This window comes from Dipteris shenzhenensis, chromosome 5 (genome assembly GCF_047967505.1).
Source record: "Dipteris shenzhenensis isolate YYH24624 ecotype China chromosome 5, Dip_SZ_1.0, whole genome shotgun sequence".
Taxonomy (NCBI): Eukaryota; Viridiplantae; Streptophyta; class Polypodiopsida; order Gleicheniales; family Dipteridaceae; genus Dipteris; species Dipteris shenzhenensis.
The window spans coordinates 28,273,538-28,296,821 of NC_141600.1; the positions used below are offsets into that span (position 1 = coordinate 28,273,538).

General features: G+C 44.4%; 1 protein-coding gene across 1 annotated transcript; it reads right to left on the reverse strand.

Moving 5' to 3' along the window:
• Positions 1-8,986: 8,986 nt before the first annotated feature.
• Positions 8,987-22,720, reverse strand: LOC147901822 (RNA recognition motif (RRM)-containing protein). Its single transcript, XM_087374908.1, has 4 exons — positions 22,430-22,720; positions 22,170-22,279; positions 21,862-22,049; positions 8,987-9,932 (listed from the first exon to the last, which is right to left on the reverse strand). The coding sequence occupies exons 1-4, from the start codon at positions 22,600-22,602 to the stop codon at positions 9,384-9,386; spliced, it is 1,020 nt and encodes a 339-aa protein (XP_087231034.1). The 5' UTR covers positions 22,603-22,720; the 3' UTR covers positions 8,987-9,383.
• Between the last annotated feature and the right edge of the window lie 564 nt (positions 22,721-23,284).

Consider the following 23,284-nt stretch of genomic DNA (forward strand, 5'->3'; position numbering starts at 1 on the left):
CAATGGATCAAGAGTCGTTGGCTATTTAACCCTCGGAGGACTTTTATGCTTTGACATTACATGTGGTAAAGACATTGGTGAAAGACCCTTGTGCTTTGATGGACTATGCACTTTAGAGAAGTTCCATTGGCTCATCAACATGGCTTTGGCTCATGGAGTGCATGAGCTCAATCTTATTGGCTTCATAGACGTTTTGGGAAATGGGGGATTTTGCATGGACCCATGTGGCGACCTGATTGACAACTTGGCGAAGGCTCGCAAAGGCAACATGTTACAACTTCATTTTTAGGACCAAGAGGTCTAGATGCTCCTGGTATTCATTCTAATGAGAGTCATGTAAAGTTGCTACGTCTTTTGGTCGTGCTATAAGTTTAAGTAGCTGCTCCAATATTGATTTTGTGGCATAGGGTCCTTAGTGTTCATCTAATCTTTTGTTGTATTGCATACAAACTCAACAGAGCTGCGGCATGTTTGGTCGTTTTTTTGGTTTCTCTAGAAGTTGAGATTTCTCCTTGTTTGATCATCGTTGTTATTTCATGTGTACATGAATAAAATTGCATGGAATACATGAATGTGTGCATATGATCAAAGCCCTATATCCATCAATTGGTATTAGAGCAATGACAAGAGGGTTTGTGAGGATTGTCTGAAAGTTTTTACGTAAGGATCATTTGAGAAGCGTCCGGGTGATTGACAGCAAAGCTGTGAGGTAGTCTTGGAGGAAAGAGACAGAGAGTTCTTTATTCAAGTTTGATCGTAGAAACTTCATTGCATGGCAGCTCTTGATTCATCTGCATCTCATGCAGAAGGGCCTATGGAGCATTGTGTCAAGCATAGAAAAGAAGCTAAAGGAGAATGAGTATTATTATGGAAGTAATGCAATGAAAAACCTATTGGAATCTTAGGTAAAGCTCTGGGCCAAGATTACTTTCATCATATCGATGTCAAAGAATGTGGCAAACAACTGGAAACACTCTTTGGAACTAAGATGAGGCATTCAAAATCATTTCTAAAACATGAGCTTTTTAGTTTTCAATATGGGTGATTCCGAGACCCTTGGTACGAGCTTAAAAATATGTGGTAAAACAATTGAATTCTCTAGGGTCTAAAGTAAACAAGGAAGGCACAAAGGCACTACTCTTAGCGATTTTCCACAAATATCCCAAATTGGTACAAGTACTTCGGGTGGGTTCTAATGACCTCAAGTTCATTGATCTGGTTTCACTATTATTGAGCGAGGAAATACATAAGCTTCCACATTAGAGATCCAGCTTATGCATCCAGCAATAGAGAGAAGAAGGGTATTAGAAAGAAAGCCAATGATAAGGACAGGAAGTTTCCAAAATGTTCTTATTGTGTAATGAAGGTCATGATGATAAATATTGCTATAAAAAGGCATTCAATATGCAGCATTAAAAGAGGGCATGTTAAGTTGATGATGCTCCACCTACAAAGAGATGAGGGACTTATTGTTGCAAAGGATGATCCGATGATTAAGGACAACTAGGGTTTTTAAGTTCATCCTAATCAACATTATTTTGTCAAATTATGGTAATCTGATTTTGTTGTCATGCCCTATGTGGGTGGTGACCTGCTACCGTGCCTTGTGTGGGTGGTAACCTTTTTTTGGTCTCTTTCACTGAGTTTTAGCTTAGCATAGCTCTGTGTGGGTGTCTTCTAATAGACGATCGTACTGCGTTCTCTCCTTAGCTCATGGGGGGATTATTGGCTATGTGACCCGTTGAGGTCTTTTAATGCTTTGACATTACGTGTGGTAAAGACTTTCGTTGTAAGGGGTCAAAGACCCTTGCACTTTGATTGCACCATGCACTTTGGAGAAGCTCCTTTGGCTCATCAACATGGCTTTGGCTTGTGGAGTGCATGAGATCAATCTTATTGGCTTCATGGACATTTTGGAGGTGGGAGCTTTTGCATGGACTCCATGTGGAGTGCATGAGCTCAATCTTATTGGCTTCATGGACATTTTGGAGGTGGGAGCTTTTGCATGGACTGCATGTGGCAGCCTGGTTCACAGCTTGGTGGTGGCAGTTACAAGCACAACTCCTATACACTGAAAAGGCGACATGTTGCACCTCCTTTTTAGGACCGAGAGGTCTAGATGATCCTAATATTCATTTTCATGAGAGTTATGTAAAGTTGCTACCACTTTTGGTCATGATGTAAATCTGAGCAGCTGCTCCACTGCCAAGTTTGTCACGTAGGGTCTTTAATGTTCATCTAGCATTTTGATGTATTGCCTACGAGGTACGACATATTAGGTTAGACTCTTTCCATCAATATAAAATCTTTTTGGTTCCTCTAACAGTCCAGGTTTCTTTGCCTTTGATCATCGTTGTTATTTCACAAGTACATGAATAAAATTGCTCAAATTATTACATGAGTGTGTGCATACGATTAAAAATCTATATCCAACAAGAGTGATCCTCTCTTTGATTGTGAAAAGAGACCAAAAATTGCCTCACTTTGACTAGCAAGAGAAGCAATCATCTTGGCATGATGACATAATGACATGGTCTGACAAAAGAGCTTCCATGGAGGCCGTCTACTTCAATAAGATGTCTGCAAGCAAACACCTTTTGACTACATCTGAGTCATGCTCATTTTGGGGATGAAAATCTACATTCTTTAGGCATTCACAAGAGCAATCTGTACATGATTGCTTGCAATTAGTGACATTGATCAAGCTTTCTTTTGATGCGATTATGACTTTCATACTTCCTGAGCGCACATGCACGTGCATGTGTGTGTGTGTCTCTCATGGAAAGCATTTTTGTTTATTTGGAATCCATCCACAAAGGCAAGGGATTTGAGCTTTTTTTCACAGGAGTTCATTATTGGGGGCTCTGGACTCTTATGTAAAGATCGTAATAATAGAGTCTTTGCAATCCCACCTTCTCCATCACTTTTTTTATTGTCTACATGCTATTTAGATAGATTATCCTACCCACTTGTCCAACAATGAGATTTTTTGATGTCGTAATTGCATGTTTCGTATCTCGGCACTGCTTCTTGCTATAGATCTCACAAATAAAAAACAATTAAGTGTGTCTCACATGCAGATTTCGGAGACACGCACCATAGAGTCCAAAGTGGCATTACCTCGTAGGATCAAGAGGATTCAGCTTGAAAATGTACAAAAGTCTCTCATTGAGACGGCTTGTTATTACAAAAGGGACTACGTCATCCTGAGAGTCGTACCTGCGAACTGCTTCTCCATCGTGCAATCTTCAAGAATAAAGGTGTTTTTTCCACCTCCCCCCTATTCTAGCCTCTCCGTCCAAGCCCTGGCAGTGCATGAACGGAATCCAAGAGGAGAGACCCCATTTGGTGCCCTCACAGGCTCCTACCTATTCCACCCTGTCAGTGAAGTCATGATACCAAGGGATGAGGTAAACCAAATGGGGTCCCAGGAGGAGAGACCCCATTTGGTTTACCTCATCCCTTGGTATCATGGCTTCACGATGGACATGGACTCGAACTCACCATGTTCTTCGCTTCCCAGTGACGCTTCGCTTCTCCGGACTTCCGAGGGAATACAAGTCCATCCTTTCTTCCATTGGACGAGCGTTTGGCATAGTTTTCGAGTACCCAGTAGAGAAGGAGGCGGCAGTGGTGACAAATGATGCGGTTCCTCAACTCAAACTTGTGATAGAGAGCCCGGATACCCTTCCAAATGTGATTCTCCTGGTGACTTTGGAGGGGGGTACTCTTCATCACCGGTGACTGGAGGTTTCAGGCTTACCACGCCAACGTTTGAGATGTAGACAGATGATGCACTTAGCTCAAGATTGCACACGAGGCCAGCATCAGAATCATCCCTCTCCCTAGGAGACACAGGTACAGCATACCGACATGAGAGGGGAGGGGACTCGGAGGCCACCTAGGTAGACGCAGCACGAGTCTCAGAGACAGCAGCCAGAGCCGCAAACCCCTTGTGTAGAACATTCGGAGGGTAGATGGACTAAGGTGGGGAAAAAGAAAAAGAGCAAGTGGGCCGAAAAGAATCAATGACACCATGCCAACCGTAAGAGGCGAGCACAGACAGCTAGGCAATCATCAATTGGAGGCCCACAGGTATCACGTGATCCGAAGAGGGAGACATTGACCTCAGGACTTCCCTCAGGCCCCTCTGGAGGAGAGACTTATCGTCCACCGTAGAACCCCCCACCGTAGCCAAAGCCAGTGCCAGAGACTCCAAGAGCACCAATGCCCACAGCCTCAAGGGCCCACCCCCCTCCGAGCTTTGAGAGGGAGCCTCAGAGGACGCAGGTGCCTCCACGACAACACCCTTCCTAGGGGACACTAGTAGACTCCACACAACCTTCTTCTCCCCCTCCCGTGCCTTCCCTCCCGTGCTTCCTCGGCCTACTCCATCCCCGGTGATTACCCTCACTACTCGCCCTTTTCCTCCATCCCACAACCTCTTCCTCCTCGAGCACCTCATGAGGCGCAACGTCTTGACCCTACTTTCGCAATCACGGGCAAGGCAAATGCTCCCCTATTGACCTCTCGTCAACAGTAGGTCAATGCTCTAGGTAGCCAAGACTAAACTTCCTCTTCCCACAGTTCCAGAGAGCGAGGTCATGTTTATGAGTTCGTGGGCCTTCGCATACGTGCTGGGAGGTTGTTGCCGCGTGAGTTCTAGCAGTTGGGACCTTGGAACTATTTGGAGATTCCGGATTCTTACCCCATGCCCTTAGAGTTGACCATTATGGTCCTACAGCCCCATAAAGGGGGCATCAGTGCGGTAAGATCGTGCACCCACCCAGTTCGGATCCTCCATTTTGCCTCCACAAGGGTGGAGAAGTGGACACTAGAGCTCTTCAATGGAGCATCATATATACCAAATGATGGATGAGTGGATGGGCCCTCAAGGCATGGACCTCTGGCTTGCTCATAGAGGTTCTGCGTACTTCCAGCTTGGCTTCTCTCTAGCAAAGCCAAGGTCAGGTATGGCTATAGCAGTGATCCGCATGCCAACGGAGATGTTACTTTCACAGCCTCACTATTGGACCCTTCAGCAGTGCGCTGACCTGTTTGGCGTAGATGTCTCCTTCATGTAGTACCGGGCACGCAAGGTAGGGATCGAGCCAGTGGCAACTCTGGTCTATCGACGCACGGACACAAATTACTCTCCCCCCAAACCTCCGACGAAGTCACTGAAGTCAGGTTTCTTAGACCAGGCTCCCACGTACAAGCAAGCCTTGTTCACTGCTGCCCCTCCCCATGAGTTTGACCATGGTGAGCTGCAATGTGCATGGCCTTCATGACCATGCGCGCAGTCAACCGCAGTATCTGATTCTCCATAAGAACTGCAGCGAGCTCTAGTAGGTGGACCAATTGACTCTCTTGATTCAAGAGCACATGTTTTCCACAACAGACATCACACGCCATCACTGTCTTCTCCCTAGGAGGGGCCCAGAGGTTTGTTTCCCAACAGTCGACAGAAGCGAAGGGGCCTGCAACTCAACATCCCTGGCAGTAGCCCCAGACATTTTTGTGTAGCACGAGCTCATTCCACGCCTCGCAGTGTGGATGGGCCTTCAGGTGGGAGAGGCTCAGATAGGTGTCTTCAGCATGTACGCACCCGCTTGCAAACAGCAATGCTAGACTTTCTAGTGACAACTCACGGATTGCCTCCTAGAGGTGGACTCATGGATTGTTGGAGGGGACTTTAATAATGGAGACAGCCCGAGTGCACACCCGAGGAGGGATGGGCGACTTGGGTGGCTAAGAGGATTCAACGTAGCAATCGAGAGCTCTAGAGTCAGGCCCTCAGAGACACAGAGCAGCTCTTTAGGAGCGAGAGAGCCCTTCGCAGAGACCTTGCATCTATCGAGAGACTCAGGGATCCTGGAGTGTGCACGCTTAGAGCTATACGATTTGGAGGTTCGCAAAGCAGAGTTCTCATACCATTCTTCTGGGGCCAGATGGGTCAAGCAGGGAGATAGGATGACCCAACAGTTCTTCCAAGCCACCAGACCACGGTCCGCAGCTTCAACGGCTTCAAGACCCACAGAAACATGCACACAGACCCACAGGAGATCCTTGAGTTGACTACGGCCTTCTATAGTCAGCTTTTTCAATCAGAGGAGGTATCGCCTACCACCATTCTGGCTAGAGAAGCGATATGGAGCAGGTCCCCTTAGTAGTTTCGCACGGCCTTAACAGACAGTTAGAGGCTCCTTTCACAGATGAGGAGTTGTGGGATTCTCATACCATTCTTCTGGGGCCAGGTGGGTCAAGCAGGGAGATAGGATGACCCAACAGTTCTTCCAAGCCACCAAACCACGGTCCACAGCTTCAACGGCTTCAAGACCCACAGGGACATGCACACAGACCCACAAGAGATCCTTGAGTTGACTACGGCCTTCTATGTCAGCTTTTTCAATCAGAGGAGGTATCGCCTACCACCATTCTGGCTAGAGAAGCGATATGGAGCAGGTCCCCTTAGTAGTTTTGCATGGCCTTAACAGACAATTAGAGGCTCCTTTCACAGGTGAGGAGTTGTGGGAGGCCTACAAATGCCGTGGCGAGGATGGCCTAACCCCAATCTTTTTTCAAGGCTTCTGGAAGCATATTTCCACCCCTTTCAAACTAGCCAGCCAGGAGATCTTTGACTCAGGATCACTCCCATACTCCTTGAGCAGAGGCTAGATATGCATGTTTCCGCTAATTTTGGCTTTCGTTGGATGCCGAGAGTGACGACGCATTACCTGGGCTGTCAAGTAGGCGGACATTTCGGCAACAACAATTCAACCCGGTCCTAGAGTGTCTCAAGCGAAAGCTCTTATACTGGAGCTCTGCCAAACTTTCGCTTGTAGGTCGTGCACTAGTGGTGAATCAGGTACTCCTAGCCACACACCACCTCGTGTTGGTGTTTTCATCAAGGTTGCATGGGGCAGCTACGATGTGTAGTACAAAACTTCCTCTGGTTGGGATCGGATGGCACATGCAACACTAGAGCCAAGGTGGCTTGGCAGACAGTGATCTTGCCACAGACACGGGGGGACTTAGCATTATTGACCCAGATATGCAGAGCAAAGCCCTCTTGGGCAAGCTGGTTGTGAGATGCCTTACTCCAAGTGCGGAACCCTTAAAGCTCCTACTCCAGCAAAGGCTTCTTGGGAACACACCTTGCACTGGGGGCAGTGGCAGCAGTCCTACAAGTGGATCTTCTTCGAGGCTCCGTTCACAGGGAAGGGCTCTCCGTTGATGCAGAGTCTCTACAAAGTGTGACAGGGATTGGCTGGAGGACTCATACGGGCTAGGCCGTCTTGCAGAGAGGAGTTTGAGAGGCAACCTCTCATCCAGGCACCCAGATGTTAGAGACTTGGAGGGACGCATGCTGGGGCAGCGACCTCATATCGGATGGGCACAGTAGGATAGGGGACCTGGAGACAACTTCCTAGAAAGATAAGAGCCCGCAAACAAGCCCTCTCCTACCTCCGAGAAGCAGGTATTAGGATGCAAGGGATCAAGTACCAGTTCTTGCGAACAAAGGTACCGTTGCGGATACTCTTTTTCTAGGAGTCTCTTGGTCCCCCCCAGTCTCGTTTCTATCGGGTGGAGGAGGAGACAAAGGTGGACCTAGATGATCTGGAATGGCAAAGGGTCGGGATTATGGGTCGCTTGGGCAAGACTTGGTACATCGATCCCTCCATCTTATCGACCCTAGAGGCAGCAATGTGGCACCTTTGGATTTGGGAGGGTAGACCCTTACGTGACATTCAATGGGACCCAGGGGAGTGATTTTGGCCCGCCCGCATAGGACACTCAGACCGGATAGAGGTCTCCTCATATACCACTCGCATCGAGCATCGTCTACAACTGGAGGCAACAACATGGTCCGCTTTGAGGGAGCACCACTGGCTAGAGCAAGATGTCCCGAGAGAGGTCATCGCCTCTGGACGAGTTTGCGCCCACGGAAGATCTCTTGCTTTTGGCTGTTAGCACATGGAGGTCTACCCATCAACCCCTGGCTAGTGCAGATGTGGATTGATGGCAAATGCACTAGTTCTGGGAATGGAGTTTTGAAGACCATCCCACACTATCTTTGGGGCTGCCTCACTACACAACGGATCTAGTTGGCGGCCCTCAAGATTGTTGCTAGCATGTAGAGGATGAGCAGGGATTTCACGTGGGGGATGGTGGCTTGGCTCACAAAGGGAGGCCACGCCTTTGTGTTCGACCTTGTCACGCCGGCTTACAAGATACACAGACAAGTTTCCCAAATTGAGATCCATGACGCGGTTCAGCCCACCCGTTCACGCCCACCAGCTCTCCCGGAGGATGGTGTTTGGGAGACCGTCTCTAGCATCACTACCTGGAACATGTGGGTGGCCAAATGCAGCAAGGTGCTGGGGGCCAGTCAATCCCTCCAACCGCTACTCTAGTAGCCATCTTGCATTATATTATCTTCACATTGCGTGCCATTTGGGAGCGCGGTACTCTAGGCTCAAGAGAGATTGTCGAGAGGCGAGAGCGCTTCTGCCAGACATGGCCAGCAAGAGTTTTCTACACCCTTTTCACGAAGGGTATTCGTTGGGCATAAAGACCACCAACATGGTTGCTAGCTCCTGTTTCTGACTCTCTATAGGCGATGAGCCATGAGATCCAGAAACAGATGGTTGTTCTTGTAGCTGGCAACCAGTTCTTTTCTTTGTTTTCATGGACAGCTCCTATTGGAAGCTGGTTGTATGGTCTTTTCAAGCATTAATAGAATCTACTCCTTCCAAAAAAAACAAAAGGGACTACATCTATCTAGAAGCTCACCCTTTGGAGCCCTGATTCTTGTAAATAGAGGACAAACACTATGCAGGAATTGATTACAACACTCGTTAATGTTATGATAAATCATCCTGGAATGTTCAGAAATCTGTGTTGCATTAGATAGAATCTTCAAAGACTCTTTCACATTCAGGAACACAGGAACCAAGATCCTCTAATTTTAAAAGATCCCCTCTTTAAAAAGTGGACTGCAATAAGCAACCAGTTGGTTAACATAGGATTAATACCCTCTCCTCTTCCCTTCCACATGGAACAGTGACTGCATGATTGAATTTCCCTTTCCCAACACCTTTGGGCACCTATTTCCAAGGCAGCCACAGAGCAAACAAAGCAACACGTACATTTTCAAGGATGGCAGCTTTCTTAGACATACATGTAAGATCAGCCAGAGGTTCAAAGTGCATCCTAGCAGCCAATCAATGAAAAGATTCTACATTACACGTCAAAGCTCTCTTCTATCACGTTCACTTACAAGACTGTTCTGGCTCATAAACATGCAATTGAATTAAAAGATTGTTCTAGCTCTCACACTCGATATACCTTAAACATTGAACAGATTGCAAGCGGCAGATTCATCTTCTTGATGGCTTGGATTCTTTCTCAGCATGTCGCTCCCTTTTGTCATCTCTTCTATCTGTCACATCCCGGGCTCTTTTTTTCTCGCCACTACTCCTATGATGGCCTTCATACCCTCTGTGATCTTCATCATCAATGTCGTGTGTTCTGATGGATCTTTTCCTCATCTTATCACTTTTTTGAACATCCTCAACATTGTCACTTCTTCTATCCGCATGCCATCTATCATGGCTTGACTTCAGCTTCCAGGGCTTCTCATCATCATCTCTTTCTCTAGCATAAGAACATTTTTCCTCATCCAGCATTCCACTGTGATGTTTTTCATGGGCATTCCTGGCATCGCCATTGTGTAAGTCTGCCGTTCTGATATTCCTGGACTTGTCATTCATTTCCCTTCTTTCTCTCTCATTCAACCTGCTCCCAGCATCTCTTTTGCTACCATCGTCATCTTTTTTTCTAGACTGTTGGAGATTAGTGCCCTCGTATTTATCATGACCCCACCTTGGTTCATTGTCTTTTGCTCCCCAGCCCGTATTTGCATGTCTCTGCAGAAGATAGATGTAGAACGACTAAAACAGAGGAATATATTTTCTACCAATTTAATCTGTCTAAACAGAAAACTTCCCGCAGAGACAAAGCAGAACATCCCACCCCCCGTGCTTCTCTCTCTCTCCCTCTCTCTCTCTCTCTCACACACACACATAAGTCATTTAGTCTCATAGAACATTTTGGTCCTCAAAAACATAAACAAGTTTTCTTGTCCTTTCATTTTCTGTATGTTGCTTGTGCTCATTATTGTGCTCCGTGAGATGCATGCATGCATACTGTGTGTAAAGATATCACTTGTCAATCTCATACAAGCACTACTTAGTTTGATTATCTATTTTCCCCCATACCAAAGCCTTGCCAATAAGATCATCATGACAAAAGCTTCTTAGCCTTTCATACTTTGAAACAATCATGTTCATGCACTTTGGTGGGCTTGCTTTCAAAGAGAAACCATATGTTGCATGCTGCTCGATCTGCTGCCCCCTCTCCTTGCCTCTGCGCCTCTTTCCTCCTCTCTTTTCTCCCTCTTTCCACCTCTCAAGTGCAATTTTTACCCTTTTCAAAGGCTCTAGGGATCTTTTGCCTCCAGGAGACTAGTATTTTTGTACTTGGATTTTGGTCTTGCTAGGGGAGACTGATATTTTTGTACTTGGCTTTTGGTCTTGCTAGGGGGCCAGCATCTTCAGCTACCAGCACTGCTACAATCTCACTCTTGCCCAAGAACAAGCAACTATTTGAACAGGTTATCCAGGCGGATCATGTAATGGTGAGGCACATTGTAGGACCCACTCACACATCCCTTACAAGGTTAGCCTTAGCCGTACAATGTTGATCTCTATCCTCAAGCTACCTGCAAGACTATCAACGGTTAGAGCACAAACATAGGGACACCCACAGTATAGGCAAGTGCATCACCACCGAGCTGTAAATCCTCGCAGGCATCCCCCTGAGCTAGCGAACGCAACTTCAGACCCCATAGAAACCTACAATGTATAGGGTTAGGGATAAGAATTCCCCATATCCTCTCTAGATCTTCGTAATTTACACCATTCTTAAGAAAGATCAGTTTGCATGCAATCACACTCGCTTTCAATTCTCATTATGCATCATTTTACTCTGTCTGTACAATCATAGAATTTGATATATTCAAGGCCAACATGAATGAGGACTCTTTACACAACAAAATCAATAGGCTGTTACAAAAACTTTTTCCTGCAAATCCCCATTTACGAAGGCTGTTTTTATATCCAACTAAAGCACATTGCATCAATGATGCGCTGCACAGGAGGAGGGATTGCAGTGGTGTCTTTGGCTATGGGAGGGCCACCCTTTTTGTGAGGTGCAGTGGGATTTGTTTTGGCCTTCACGAGTAGGGCACCCAGAGAGGGTTCTAGAGGTGACGTCTTCCTCATACACAACATGCATTGGTTGTCGCCTTCAGCAAGAGGCTGCAACATGGACTTTCTCGAGAGAGTGGCATCAGGTTGAGCAGCGAGTAGCTCAGAAGGTTACCTCCAGATTTTGGTCACGCCTACGGACCAAGCTGTAGGACACAGAACTGAGAAGATTTTGTATTCTTCTGTATGGTGGCACACAGAGGATTGCCCATTAGTTCTTGGCTGGAGCACATGCGTGTTGATAGTAGATGCCACCGATGCATGGATAGAGATATGGAGAGAATCCCGCATTGTATTTGGAGCTGCCCTGCAACACCTAGGATTTGGCTGGAAATTATAGCCAAGACACAGAGGATGCAGCAAGACTTCACTTGGGGAATGAGTGCGTGGCTGATGCAAGGGGTTCAAGCCTTCTCCCTCAACCTGGCCTCTCCAGGTTACAGGATCAAAGGTTAGCGGGTCGGACATGACGCCTCCTTCCTTACGATTCTCTATGCCATCACCAAAGGACAACTTATGGGAGATGGTGTCCAACATCAATACTGCTGCAGTTTTGTGATGGGAGACAGGTCTTGCAGCCACCCTAGTTGCCACCTAACAGGCATTATCTACACCCTGCACACCATATAAAAGCATGGGACATCAGAAACTCGGATGGCTGCTGAGAGACCGACGCGTTTCTCCAAGGCTTGGCCTGCAGGTATCTTCTATGTATTCACCGAGCAAGGCACTCGCTAGATGTATAGCCCTCCACCCTGGTTGTTGGCCCTTGTTTCAGAAATTCCCTAGGCACTAAGCTAGGTTCCTGAAAACAGAATAGTTGACAAACAACCCTTTTTTTCTAGCATTTCTTCCACGATCAGCACCTCACGGATGACTGATTTGTATGGTTTATTTTTTTCAAGCATTGATAGAAATCTCTGTTCTCTTTTTCTTTAAAAAGGGAACGGTTGACTTCTTAAGAAAGACAATGCATCCTAGAAATGCTTTAAGTTGCCTTACATAGGTCAATCTAAAGCTTCTGAATTATGTCATGATCCATGCTCATGTCCTCTCTAGAAATCTTGTGTCCAAGATATAGAAGTTCTTTATGAAAGAATTCAAATTAGACTCCTTCGCATACAGTTTCTCATGTCTTAATATGTCTAATACAATGGGGACATGTTTGTCAAGAGTACGACTATATATATACCTTTGTATAACTAGAATGTATCCAATCGTACAAATTTAGGAATTTTGTTGTTCTAAAGTCCAAAAATCTGCACAGAAAATAAAAGAGAAAACGAAAGAGAAGAAAAAAGAGGCAACAATTTTTTTTTTTAAAACAAAAGGAAGACATACTTAGCAAGCAAAGCAACACTTATGTCATCATCAGTGCCCAAGCATAAGCAGCTATACTGGGTTTTTACAGAATCGCTTCAAAAACCTGCTGTTTACTAAAATACGTCAAATAAACAAAAGAGAGAAAACAAGAAAGGAAGAAGGAGACTAAGCAAAAATAAACAAGCAAATCAAGAAACAAAACCCACCAAAAAACTGGAATAAATCTCGCTCTCTCTCTCTCTCAGCTCTTCACTCTTTGTTTTCAGCTTATGTTCAACCATTCTAAACATGCCTAAGGCCGATACACCATAGATACAAGACTTCATATCTAAGATTCTGCATACTTTTTTCATTATTTTCTTGGATTATACCTCTTGGGTATTAGTAAAGTGATCAAATTACTACTTTGAGTGATAAAAGACTCCTTAGTTGTACAAAGGCGAGAAAATCTATGGAATTGGGAAGAAATGACTCCATATTTTGCCAAATCAGAAATGTTTGAGTCAATCTAAGGCATTTTTATAATGTGTAAACCACTATATTCAGGTTGTTCACGTTTATCATATATATAAACCTCTAATCCTACGGTAGATTGAACCGAAGGGACTACTTCTAGTTTCAAAGCAACTTTCTTCAAAATCTTCCCTTTCCATATTTTGAACTCCTAAACTTTCTTCTATTTGCAAAGCAAACTTTGAGATTCCCTTATCAACAGCTTTTAAAAGGCAAGACTCTTTAAAAGAGTACAATCAAAATTTTGTGCCATTCATGAAAAGATCTCTTAAGTTACTAGAAAGCAAAATTGAAGTATCAGATGTAACTACAAGTCCTAAATCAGCACAAATAAAGCTTTGGAATCTCCTACTTTTACAACAACAAGGTTTCTAAGGATAGAAGATTTTGAATGCTCTGAAAGCCTTTTACCTAACTCTCCATAGTTGAAATCCTTTTGTCCTAAAATTTCTACATACTTCCAAGCTACTACCAGATGCTTCCACATTCTTCTCACATAATGAGGGAGAGAATCCATTACTCCAGGAGACTTCAAAATTGAGTTCAAGCCTACCTTGTCAAGAGAAGGAGAAGTAAAAATAGAAATCAAGATTTCCTTATTTAGATAGAGTTCTTTGCTTTGAAACAAAGATCCAACAAAGTTCTAAGTTGTATATAATGGAGCTTATTTGGATTCAAATCCCCAAAAAGAGAAGTTTTCCAAGGTGTATTGAAGTTTGAAAAGAACTTTTACATAATGTTTTTCAAAAACTTTCCCATATATACCATAATATCGTCTAAGAATACGACCACAAACTTCCCCTGCTTATCTTAAACGATATCATTCAAGGTGTATTGAAGTTTGAAAAGAACTTTGACATAATATTTTTCAAAAACTTTCCCATATGTTTTTTCCCATATATACCATAATATCGTCTAAGAATACGACCACAAACTTCCCATGCTTATCTCAAACGATATCATTCATTATTTGTTGAAATGTCAAAGGAGCATTCATGAGTCCAAAAGAAGTACTAGGAACTCATAATGGCCATATCTGGTTCGGAATCCCGTCTTTTAGACGTCTTGCTCAACTATGCATATCTGGTGATATGCCAATACAAAGGTCAATCTCCTAAAATGTGCAGCTTCCTACAACCTATCAATCAAGTAGTCATCGTCTAAGAAGGGGATATCGGTTCTTGATTGTAACCTTATTCAAATTTTATAGGTTACACACATCCTCCAACTTCCATCTTTCGTGTGCTTGAATTGCACCGGTGCACCTAGGGGGATATACTTTTCTATCCCATGCATAGGTATTGTGACAACCAACCAAATACTCATCTTTTTCCATGTGACTCACGGTATACGACGCTATGCTTACAAGCTGAGCTCTTGGAACTAATTCTACTTGAAGATCCACCAACCTAACTAGTGGCAAACCGTGCGGTAACTCAAATTGAAAGACATTCACAATTTTTGTATAAATCTTTGCAAGCGCTTGTGCTTCCCATGCATCTGATTTAGAAGATTCGCACATGTTTCTCCACTTCAACTGCAAAATTGCACAATACACTTCATACTCGAAATTTGCAATCATACAAACAACTTCCAATAAGCCTACATGGGTACAGAATGGAACATCAAAATCACCTTGTGATACGTAGGGTATACCCCTTTAACAAAAGTTAATCTATGACTCTACCAATCAAATTAAACAATATGTAATGCAACCATTCTTTACCCAAATTACAAGTCTATCTAAATTCATCAACATAAAATCTAGACTCTTCATGTAATCTTGTATGGTAAAGGGAATCAACATGGCATGCTGATCCCAAACTTGCTTCTACATGTAATCGACTGCATTGGTACTCCCACTTGCCACACATGTTTGGCATTCATGTAAATGTGAGTACTACCAGAGTCAATCAAGAATTGTTCTACGCAAGATCGTTCCACACATACGGACAAGTTCATTGGGCTTGAAAACTTTTATATTAAAGTTACAAACCTTGCAGCAAAGACTTTGACCTAGGACTATAGTATGTACAGAAGAAATCGTATCAACTAAAGTTGCACTGCACGCTTTGACTTGGCTTAAACTTCGAACAATGCATCTGCATAAGCAAACGGTTTGCTCTGCTTTTTTGATTCACCTTGTAGTCACATCACCTAGAATCTATGAAGAACTCAAGGCTTGAGTCTATGACGTGCATAACCCTAGTAGAATCAACTCTAGGATCTAACCCTAAACAGAGCTCAAAGCAGCAATCAGTAATACAACAAGACAATCAGCAGGCGACTCATCTCCTAGCCACCTCTGAGCACATGGGCTAGAGATCAAACTCCAACAAGACAATGCATATAGCTCAGGCCGTCCAATACCACTAAAACTGATTCTCAAGGATCCAGCATCTCGTGATCCGCCACGTAGACAGGAGAAATCCACGCTCTTAATCCCAACCTAGACCATCTAGTGGTGTGTAAACACTAAATGAATCCACAATAGACTTGGTCACTCTTTATATAAGAGTATCCTGCTTTATTAAGCGTCCTTGACTTAAATTAGCCAACTCCCTTTGCTATTACCCAATTCCTCTAGACCCATGTTAACCAGCTTCCCTTAATCCCAATCCACGTACATGTATTACAAAAGGAGCACTTACAGCAGACACTACATTGACAGCGGGGTGCTGCCCACTAATGATCGAACTGAGGCCACAAACTATTGCCCTATTCAGTTGCTCACTCCACACCTCTCAATGAGGCCTTCAATGGCTACAAGAGGAGTCCAACACTCCCTATGCGATCTGCTCACTGGTTGATCTCTTCACAATGGCTAAGGGCTGAAGATCTACCAGTGCCCTTTTGCACCCTGCTAGTATGCTTAGCTCCACCTTCTCTTGTACCTGGAAGCACATCCGAGAATTGGTCCAATGGATGGATTCTCCACACCTTGCTACTGCCTAGATCATCTTGCTCTAGTGCCTCTGATGAGCACTCCTGAGTGTCTAACTACAACTTGCAAGTGCTGGACTGAATGGATATGTGCCCCATAGTTACCAAGGAAAGAGAACGTTTTGGGAACGTCGAATGTCGGAACAGGAATGTTTCGGCAAGGGGGAAAGTGGGAACGGGAACAAGAACACCACTATCATATGACACATCATCATTATCACATAAAACTATACTAGAATCCACACCATTTGACATAAATTTTACTAGAATATGAAAAACAATAACTTTCTACAGCTTTGAACTTTCCGTTTTAGCTTTAAACTTTGAAAAATACACAAAAATTCATAGAGAACTCTTGAGTTCTAAGCTTTGGAACATTTCATAAGCTATGTTTTGAGTAAGTAAACCAAATGGCATCCTTAATATATGAGAAGACGACATTTGCAAGCCAAAAAAAAAAAACTCTTTTTTTCCATTTTTTTCAAAAAACGTTCTAGACCAAGGTTTGCGTTCTAAAAATGTTGCCAAAAGGCCGGAGTGTGCCTTTATCATACGTTCCCCTTTATCAGACGTTCTGGATGTTCTAGGAGTGTGCCTTCTCTGGAGCGGCACTCCCTCGTTCCAAGAAGGGACAACGGTGTTCCCTGGTAACTATAACATTGTGCCTCTCCCCCAAATGGGGGCCTTTTATAAGAATGTAGTGCCCTCTTTTCAGGCTGACTGAACCTTAACTTGGCCGACGGGCCAGTCTACTGACCGACCACAATGTGAAGTGGCTAACCAGACCAGTCCCTTCCTTGGCCTACATAAGGGCCCTTAACAAGCCTACTTTGGCTGAGCTTTGGTGCAGCCCTTCTGCACATCTTGGGGCCTTCCTGCAAGCCTATGCATTCATGCACCATAGCAGTGCCCATCTGTGGCCTACAAGATAGTTAACTCCATGGCTTTCCTCCTTGTGACAAGTTTTCCCTTAGGGTGGGTCCTGAATAAACCTAAGAATGAAGTATGTATGCTGCCAACATGGCAGCCTATGTGCTGCCCATGTGGCAGCCTTTTCCCTGTCCCCTTTGTCCCCTATTTCTATATAGGTGTCACTCCCCCATGCTCTCCTCATTTGGAAGCTTACAAAAGTATCTACAATCAAATGTTTGGAGGTTCCAAACGCTTGAAAAGTTTGAAAAACCAGATCAAGTTTCGAAACATGATCTAAGCTTTACATCATAATTTTGCTAAAGAATCTGCTCAACTACATATTTTGACACACTAAGGGCGGTTTCACATGTATCCGCAGACACCCATGGCTGAAAATTCAGTCATCCGGCTGTGAGAGAAGGATTATCTCGCATAGGTCCACCATGGGCTTCACACAAAGCGGACACCCGCTATGCACAAGTTAAAGATGTTTGTATAAATGACGAAGATTTTTCACAAAGCCATTTGGTAAAGCCGTCAGTTTGCAGCTTGAGGGACCCAAGTTCGCTCCCTACAATTGGTGAAATTTGGTGGCCATCTTCATGGGCAGCACATTGAGGCCGCCTGAAATTTTGCTCCTGTCCGTCCATGAGCATGCCAAGTCATTTTGGGCGGACGAGTGTGAAGGCCCTGATATTGAGGCGCCCTTTTTGATTGTATAGGCGCTCGTCCACCTGCAGATGGGTCGACAGGTGTGAAAATGTTTTAGAACGCAAATTCTTTCCAATTTACCTAGCAATGAATTTTTTCCACAGAGAGAACTCGGAAAGCTACAGCCTGCATCAACGTATGGACTACCCTACATGAGCCGAGGGAGTAGGAGAATGGAGACTCAAGCAGCCCATACGACTTGGACTCCACAGGACAGCCAAAAGGGGGATTGGGATGCATATGGAGCAGCCTGCAGGTCGAGAGCCATTGCTATATATCTATATCTCTAGATGAATCCAAAAACATGCCCAAACTCATCCTCTAAAAACACAACATAGTGCGACTTCAATCTCATGATAGTCACTCATAAGGCTGAAAACCATAAACTCCATCATGCAAAGCAGGGACTAGCTACTATGATATCCCCACTGACACCATCAACGCCCAACAAAGGGTGTAACTGATTCACCAGTAGGTATAAATCACCGTCTTATGCGGGTACAAACATCAATAAAATGCCCAAATTGAGACTTCAGGATTTTTTCAAGCATGAATAATTTCAAACGTCATGTGTTTCAAACATTTGGAATTGCTCAGCTCTAGAATTCAACCACAGTATCATACGTTACAAGCGTATTTGCAATTTCACTCTTCCCACCATATCTTTGTGAAGTTATTGTATCACCACCACCCCTAACGATCATTAGCTCTTCTTACCAATCCAAATCCTCAAAACAGTAAATTTCATGCCATAATTATGGTGATGGTGAGTTTAATCTCCATACAAAAGTGATTGTACGTTTTCAAGCGCAGAATTTTGGTGTTCAATGCTATTTTGTTAAAGCAAGCACTAAACATACAAATCAAAAAAGACCAATTTACATGAAATCTCAATGGACAAACGCTTACTCTGTTATGAGGTAAGTTTTAGGGGCTCGACTTCTGACCCCCTCCAACTGTTAACTGTTAAATCACCGTCTTATGCGGGTACAAACATCAATAAAATGCCCAAATTGAGACTTCAGGATTTTTTCAAGCATGAATAATTTCAAACGTCATGTGTTTCAAACATTTGGAATTGCTCAGCTCTAGAATTCAACCACAGTATCATACGTTACAAGCGTATTTGCAATTTCACTCTTCCCACCATATCTTTGTGAAGGTATTGTATCACCACCACCCCTAACGATCATTAGCTCTTCTTACCAATCCAAATCCTCAAAACAGTAAATTTCATGCCATAATTATGGTGATGGTGAGTTTAATCTCCATACAAAAGTGATTGTACGTTTTCAAGCACAGAATTTTGGTGTTCAATGCTATTTTGTTAAGGCAAGCACTAAACATACAAATCAAAAAAGACCAATTTACATGAAATCTCAATGGACAAACGCTTACTCTGTTATGAGGTAAGTTTTAGGGGCTCGACTTCTGACCCCCTCCAACTGTTAACTGTCCACTTGTACCATCCCATAGTTTCTATTCAGTCAAAAAAGTTTAGGAGTAGACACAACACATCGAAGGTAAACACTTTAGAGTGTGACATGTACCTTCATAACGAACACATCCAATGCGTACGTGTGTGTGTGTGTGTGTGTAGAGAGAGAGAGAGAGAGAGAGAGAGAGAATTTGTGTCACTTTCCCAAATGCAAAGACAAAGACAACATGTCTCTTGCAATAGCTATAGAGAAGCAACAAACTCCGTTAATTTTAGAAATGAGCCAAACAGAGGCCCGAGGATATTCTACAATAGAAGACTAAGAGAGCATCCCAAGAATTACATGGAAGAGGGTATTCTACAGCTGAAGACTAAGAGAGCGTCCTAGGAATTTCATGCGGAAGTGATTAACTACAAAATCCAAAACTTCTTTACTTGTCTGTATGAAACAAACATGTGTGTGTGTGCAAGCTACTAAATAACAACGCCCCAAGAGAGATATAGCACACACAAAAGAGGTATTTCCATCCTCAGGACACAATAGAAAAGAGAGGTTCGGCATCCAACCAAACCGTGGTCCTGTTGGCCTTGTCTTTGGAGTCCTTTGACTCGCCCTTACCGAGCTTGTCCTTTGCCAGAAGTGCTCTATTGTCATCCTTGTTGTACAACCTCTCCCGGGCCGCCTCCAAGGGCCCAAGCTCTTCGAATGTCAGGGGCTTGGTCCCTTCTCCTACTGTCAGAGTGGTGACGAATCCCTTGAAGCTACGTGGTAGCATCCCAAGAGTCAACAGTGCTAGCTGACTAGAGTCCACCTTCTGACCAACCAATACGTACTACTTTGACTTTCGTCAAGTGGCCATGCACCGACTCTCCCTCGTCCATGCTCATATTGAAAAGCTGGTATTGTAGAGTCAATACACGACAATGTTATTCATCTCATAAAAGCCCTTCAGAGTGGCCCACGTTTCCACTGACGTTTCTGCCATTTGGATACGAGGGATCACAAAGTCCGCCGTCATCCCTATGATTAAAGCCAGGGCCTCTGGCCTCCGATGCTTCGAGTTCATCTCTGTCCACCGGCTCAAGAATCCTTCCCTTGTTGGATAGAACATCCTCCAGTTTTGCATCCCTTCCTATTGTGAGCTTCCATAACTTCTGAGCCACAAGTTGACTCCGGATCTTAATCTTCCAAATGGGATAATTAGTCCCATCCAGCTTCCCAAACTCTCCAAAGTTGGGGATAGTATAAGAGTGAACATGACTAGAGTAAGAGGAAGGAATAGCAATGGCAAAAGAGGTTTCTGACTTCGACATGTCTGCTGCAAATTTCACACAACAAAGAACCTCCAAATAGAGCATGCGGTAGATGAAATAGAACTCTACAAACTCTACTGTCTCCTTGGCACTTCTAGATCCCTGAGCCCACGTGCTCCCTGCCAAGCTTCTGTAGACTTAAGTCACTGTGTGCCTTATCTCCACACCTTGCTGTCCCAAATGTCAGCCTAGGTGTGCAGCCCTTCCTAGCTTTGTAAATTGTCTACAACTCTTCAGCCTCCTGTAGACCTCCAGATGTAGACCCTACTCTTGCTGATCTGCTGCTCCAATCTGCAGGGGAACTTGCTGCTCTGGTGGAAGATGAATGAGGCCCCAAGGCCTCCTTTTATAGGGGCTGGGTGCCCCCAAGTCAACCCACCTCGTAGAGGGATTTGGGCCGACTCAAACAGCCTCCTGCCTACCGACCTGCAGGTCTATAAATCCCCTCTGGTGCGGCACATTTCTTGAGAGGTAGGGGTGGCCCTATCTTGCCACGTGGCAGGCAGCCACTCACCCAGGCCTTGAAGCCCCTAACCCAACCTGTTCTAAGGCCTGATCTGCCCCAAAGCCATCTCCAAACAGGCAAATCTTCAGATCTGCTGTTCTGCCTCCTGTCAGGCTTCTTCCAGCCTGTGTTTCAAGTGTATACAGCCTGCAGGATTCCTCCGAACACCTGCTGATGCATTGCACCTATTCCCTACTGTTTCCCCTATGCAATCATGCTCCAGCCAACCTAGGACAGATACGTGGCACATCCATTCAGCTGCTGTCCACCATGGTGGCTCCCAACTACTAGGGAACTCTTTGGACCTGCTGCCCACATGGTCGTGCTGACCATGTAGCATCCCAATGATTTTGTTGTGTTGGTGTGGACATGCTGCTCACATGGCAACCAAAGTCCAGCCCATGTGACAGCCATGTCATCCTATGGTTCACCCCCCTGTGCTCTCCTCATACGGAGACTTACATATGGGGAGGTGACCAACCCTATTCCAACAGTTAAATGAGAGACATGGAGATGACTCGCACCCCTAAGCAGGAGGCAGCCAAGTAAAGGGTGTAACCAATAATGGCAATGATCGGAAAGTATAGAAGTAAGGATGATCCATGAAATCAGCAATTTTGCTGGAACTAATATACTTGTCTTCTCTTCTTCGTAATGGGTTAACCAAACAATTCAGCTTTACTTAAAGAATTGGGAGCATTCAACTTCGTATGTGCACTCATGTTAATTAGAACACGCTTGTCTACACCGTCTACCGTTCCAAGTAGAAACTCGAAGTAACAAGGCTTAAAGTCAACAGTGCTGAGGATAAAATAGAGTAGAAAACTGTTTAAGCTTCCTCAGTTTCAATAAAAAAGGAGGAAATATACCTTCTCATCATGAGAAAACCTGCAAGCCGATCCCCTATTGCACTCACCACGCTGAAAAGCATAGCAAACACCTCGCTCTTCTCTTTTCCGCTGTTCCTCTTCCTCATCCTCCTCTTGTTTCCTCTTGTAATTTGCCACATGATCGACTTTTAGAATTCGACCAATAACAGTGGCTCCATTCAAATTATCTGCAGCAGACAGCCCCCATTAGAATTGGCAGATACCCTAGAACTGGCTAAGACCGTGTTCATTTTGCCTGCATTCTAATAAACCGGCTCCTTTCATCTTTAGCACATTGTTATACTTGCCTACTGCAAGGACAGTGCTGCGCTGGTCTTCGTACGCAAGGAAAGCGAACCCTCGCGACTTTCCTGTAGCTTTGTCGCGAACGAGGTTGACATCCACAATTTCTCCATATCTTGCAAGACAATCGTAACTTCTTCGATTAGACCGTTTCTTTGAAAAAATTGCAACGACCGAGCAGCAAGTTGAAAAAGAGAGGCACAAATAGTGCAGAATCAGCAGAAACAAGAATAGAAATGGCGCTATGGCAGCCAGGGAGACTCACTGTGAAAAGACAGCGAGGAGATCGCCTTCGGTGAGGTCAAAAGAGATGCCACCAACGTAGATGTAGGCGGAATCCTTATATTTAGCGTGCCAGGAGCCTGCATCCGAAATACCAGCTGCAGCTTCTCGTGCTGTGATCTTCTGAGTATTCTTCACCTGCGTTAATGGATTCATGGGCACTACTCACTCACCAACAACTTCAAACAATGAGCACCTCATGCTCAACTTTAAGTCCAAACACGGACTAATAAACATGGGATTAAGATGATTTAGCGGAACATAAAACACACGCTCCAAGGGTCCCTAAATGTGAGCTCAAATAGTAGGGCGTGTGCCTATTTGAATGCTGCCCTCTTTCAAATCCTGCTCAGGGCAAAACAAAGGTTAAAACAATCAACGGAGCAACCGCTTTAGCACCTATAGGATGCCTCTGCCTAGGTCCCACGGCACCTCATTGTGGAGCATGGGTGTGTTAAGACGATTCTATTCTACCTTTTCAATCAGTATTATATAAAGGTGGATTTCCATAGATTGCGACTCATATACAAAAGAAAGTCTTAACTTGATGTATTAAGGTATTCGAGAGAGATGTATGACACTTTAGAAGAACGGGTGAGACCAGTCTTACATATAGACTCTCCGACGATCAACAAGAAACCATCCCCTATGAAAGACTACTCTAAACTCGATGGATTATGAGAAGTGGAAAACCGCCTAGATGGTTAGCCAAAGAGTGCCCACACTAGCATTTATTTGCAACTAAACTTTGGATGTTTGGGTTGCACACCTAGTAGCTCATGGATGAATGGAACATTTTGCAAGGAGGTCTTCCCATGCAACTATGTATCCTTACACC

What these genes read in the sequence shown, in the direction of transcription:
- LOC147901822 (XM_087374908.1), bottom strand. Translation starts at nt 22,602, where the DNA reads ATGAATCCATTAACGCAGGTGAAGAATACTCAGAAGATCACAGCACGA. An exon ending in CTCCTCGCTGTCTTTTCACA is followed by an intron (nt 22,280 to 22,429) that starts GTGAGTCTCCCT and finishes TTGTCTTGCAAG; the next exon opens with ATATGGAGAAATTGTGGATG. An exon ending in GGTTTTCTCATGATGAGAAG is followed by an intron (nt 9,933 to 21,861) that starts GTATATTTCCTC and finishes TATCTTCTGCAG; the next exon opens with AGACATGCAAATACGGGCTG.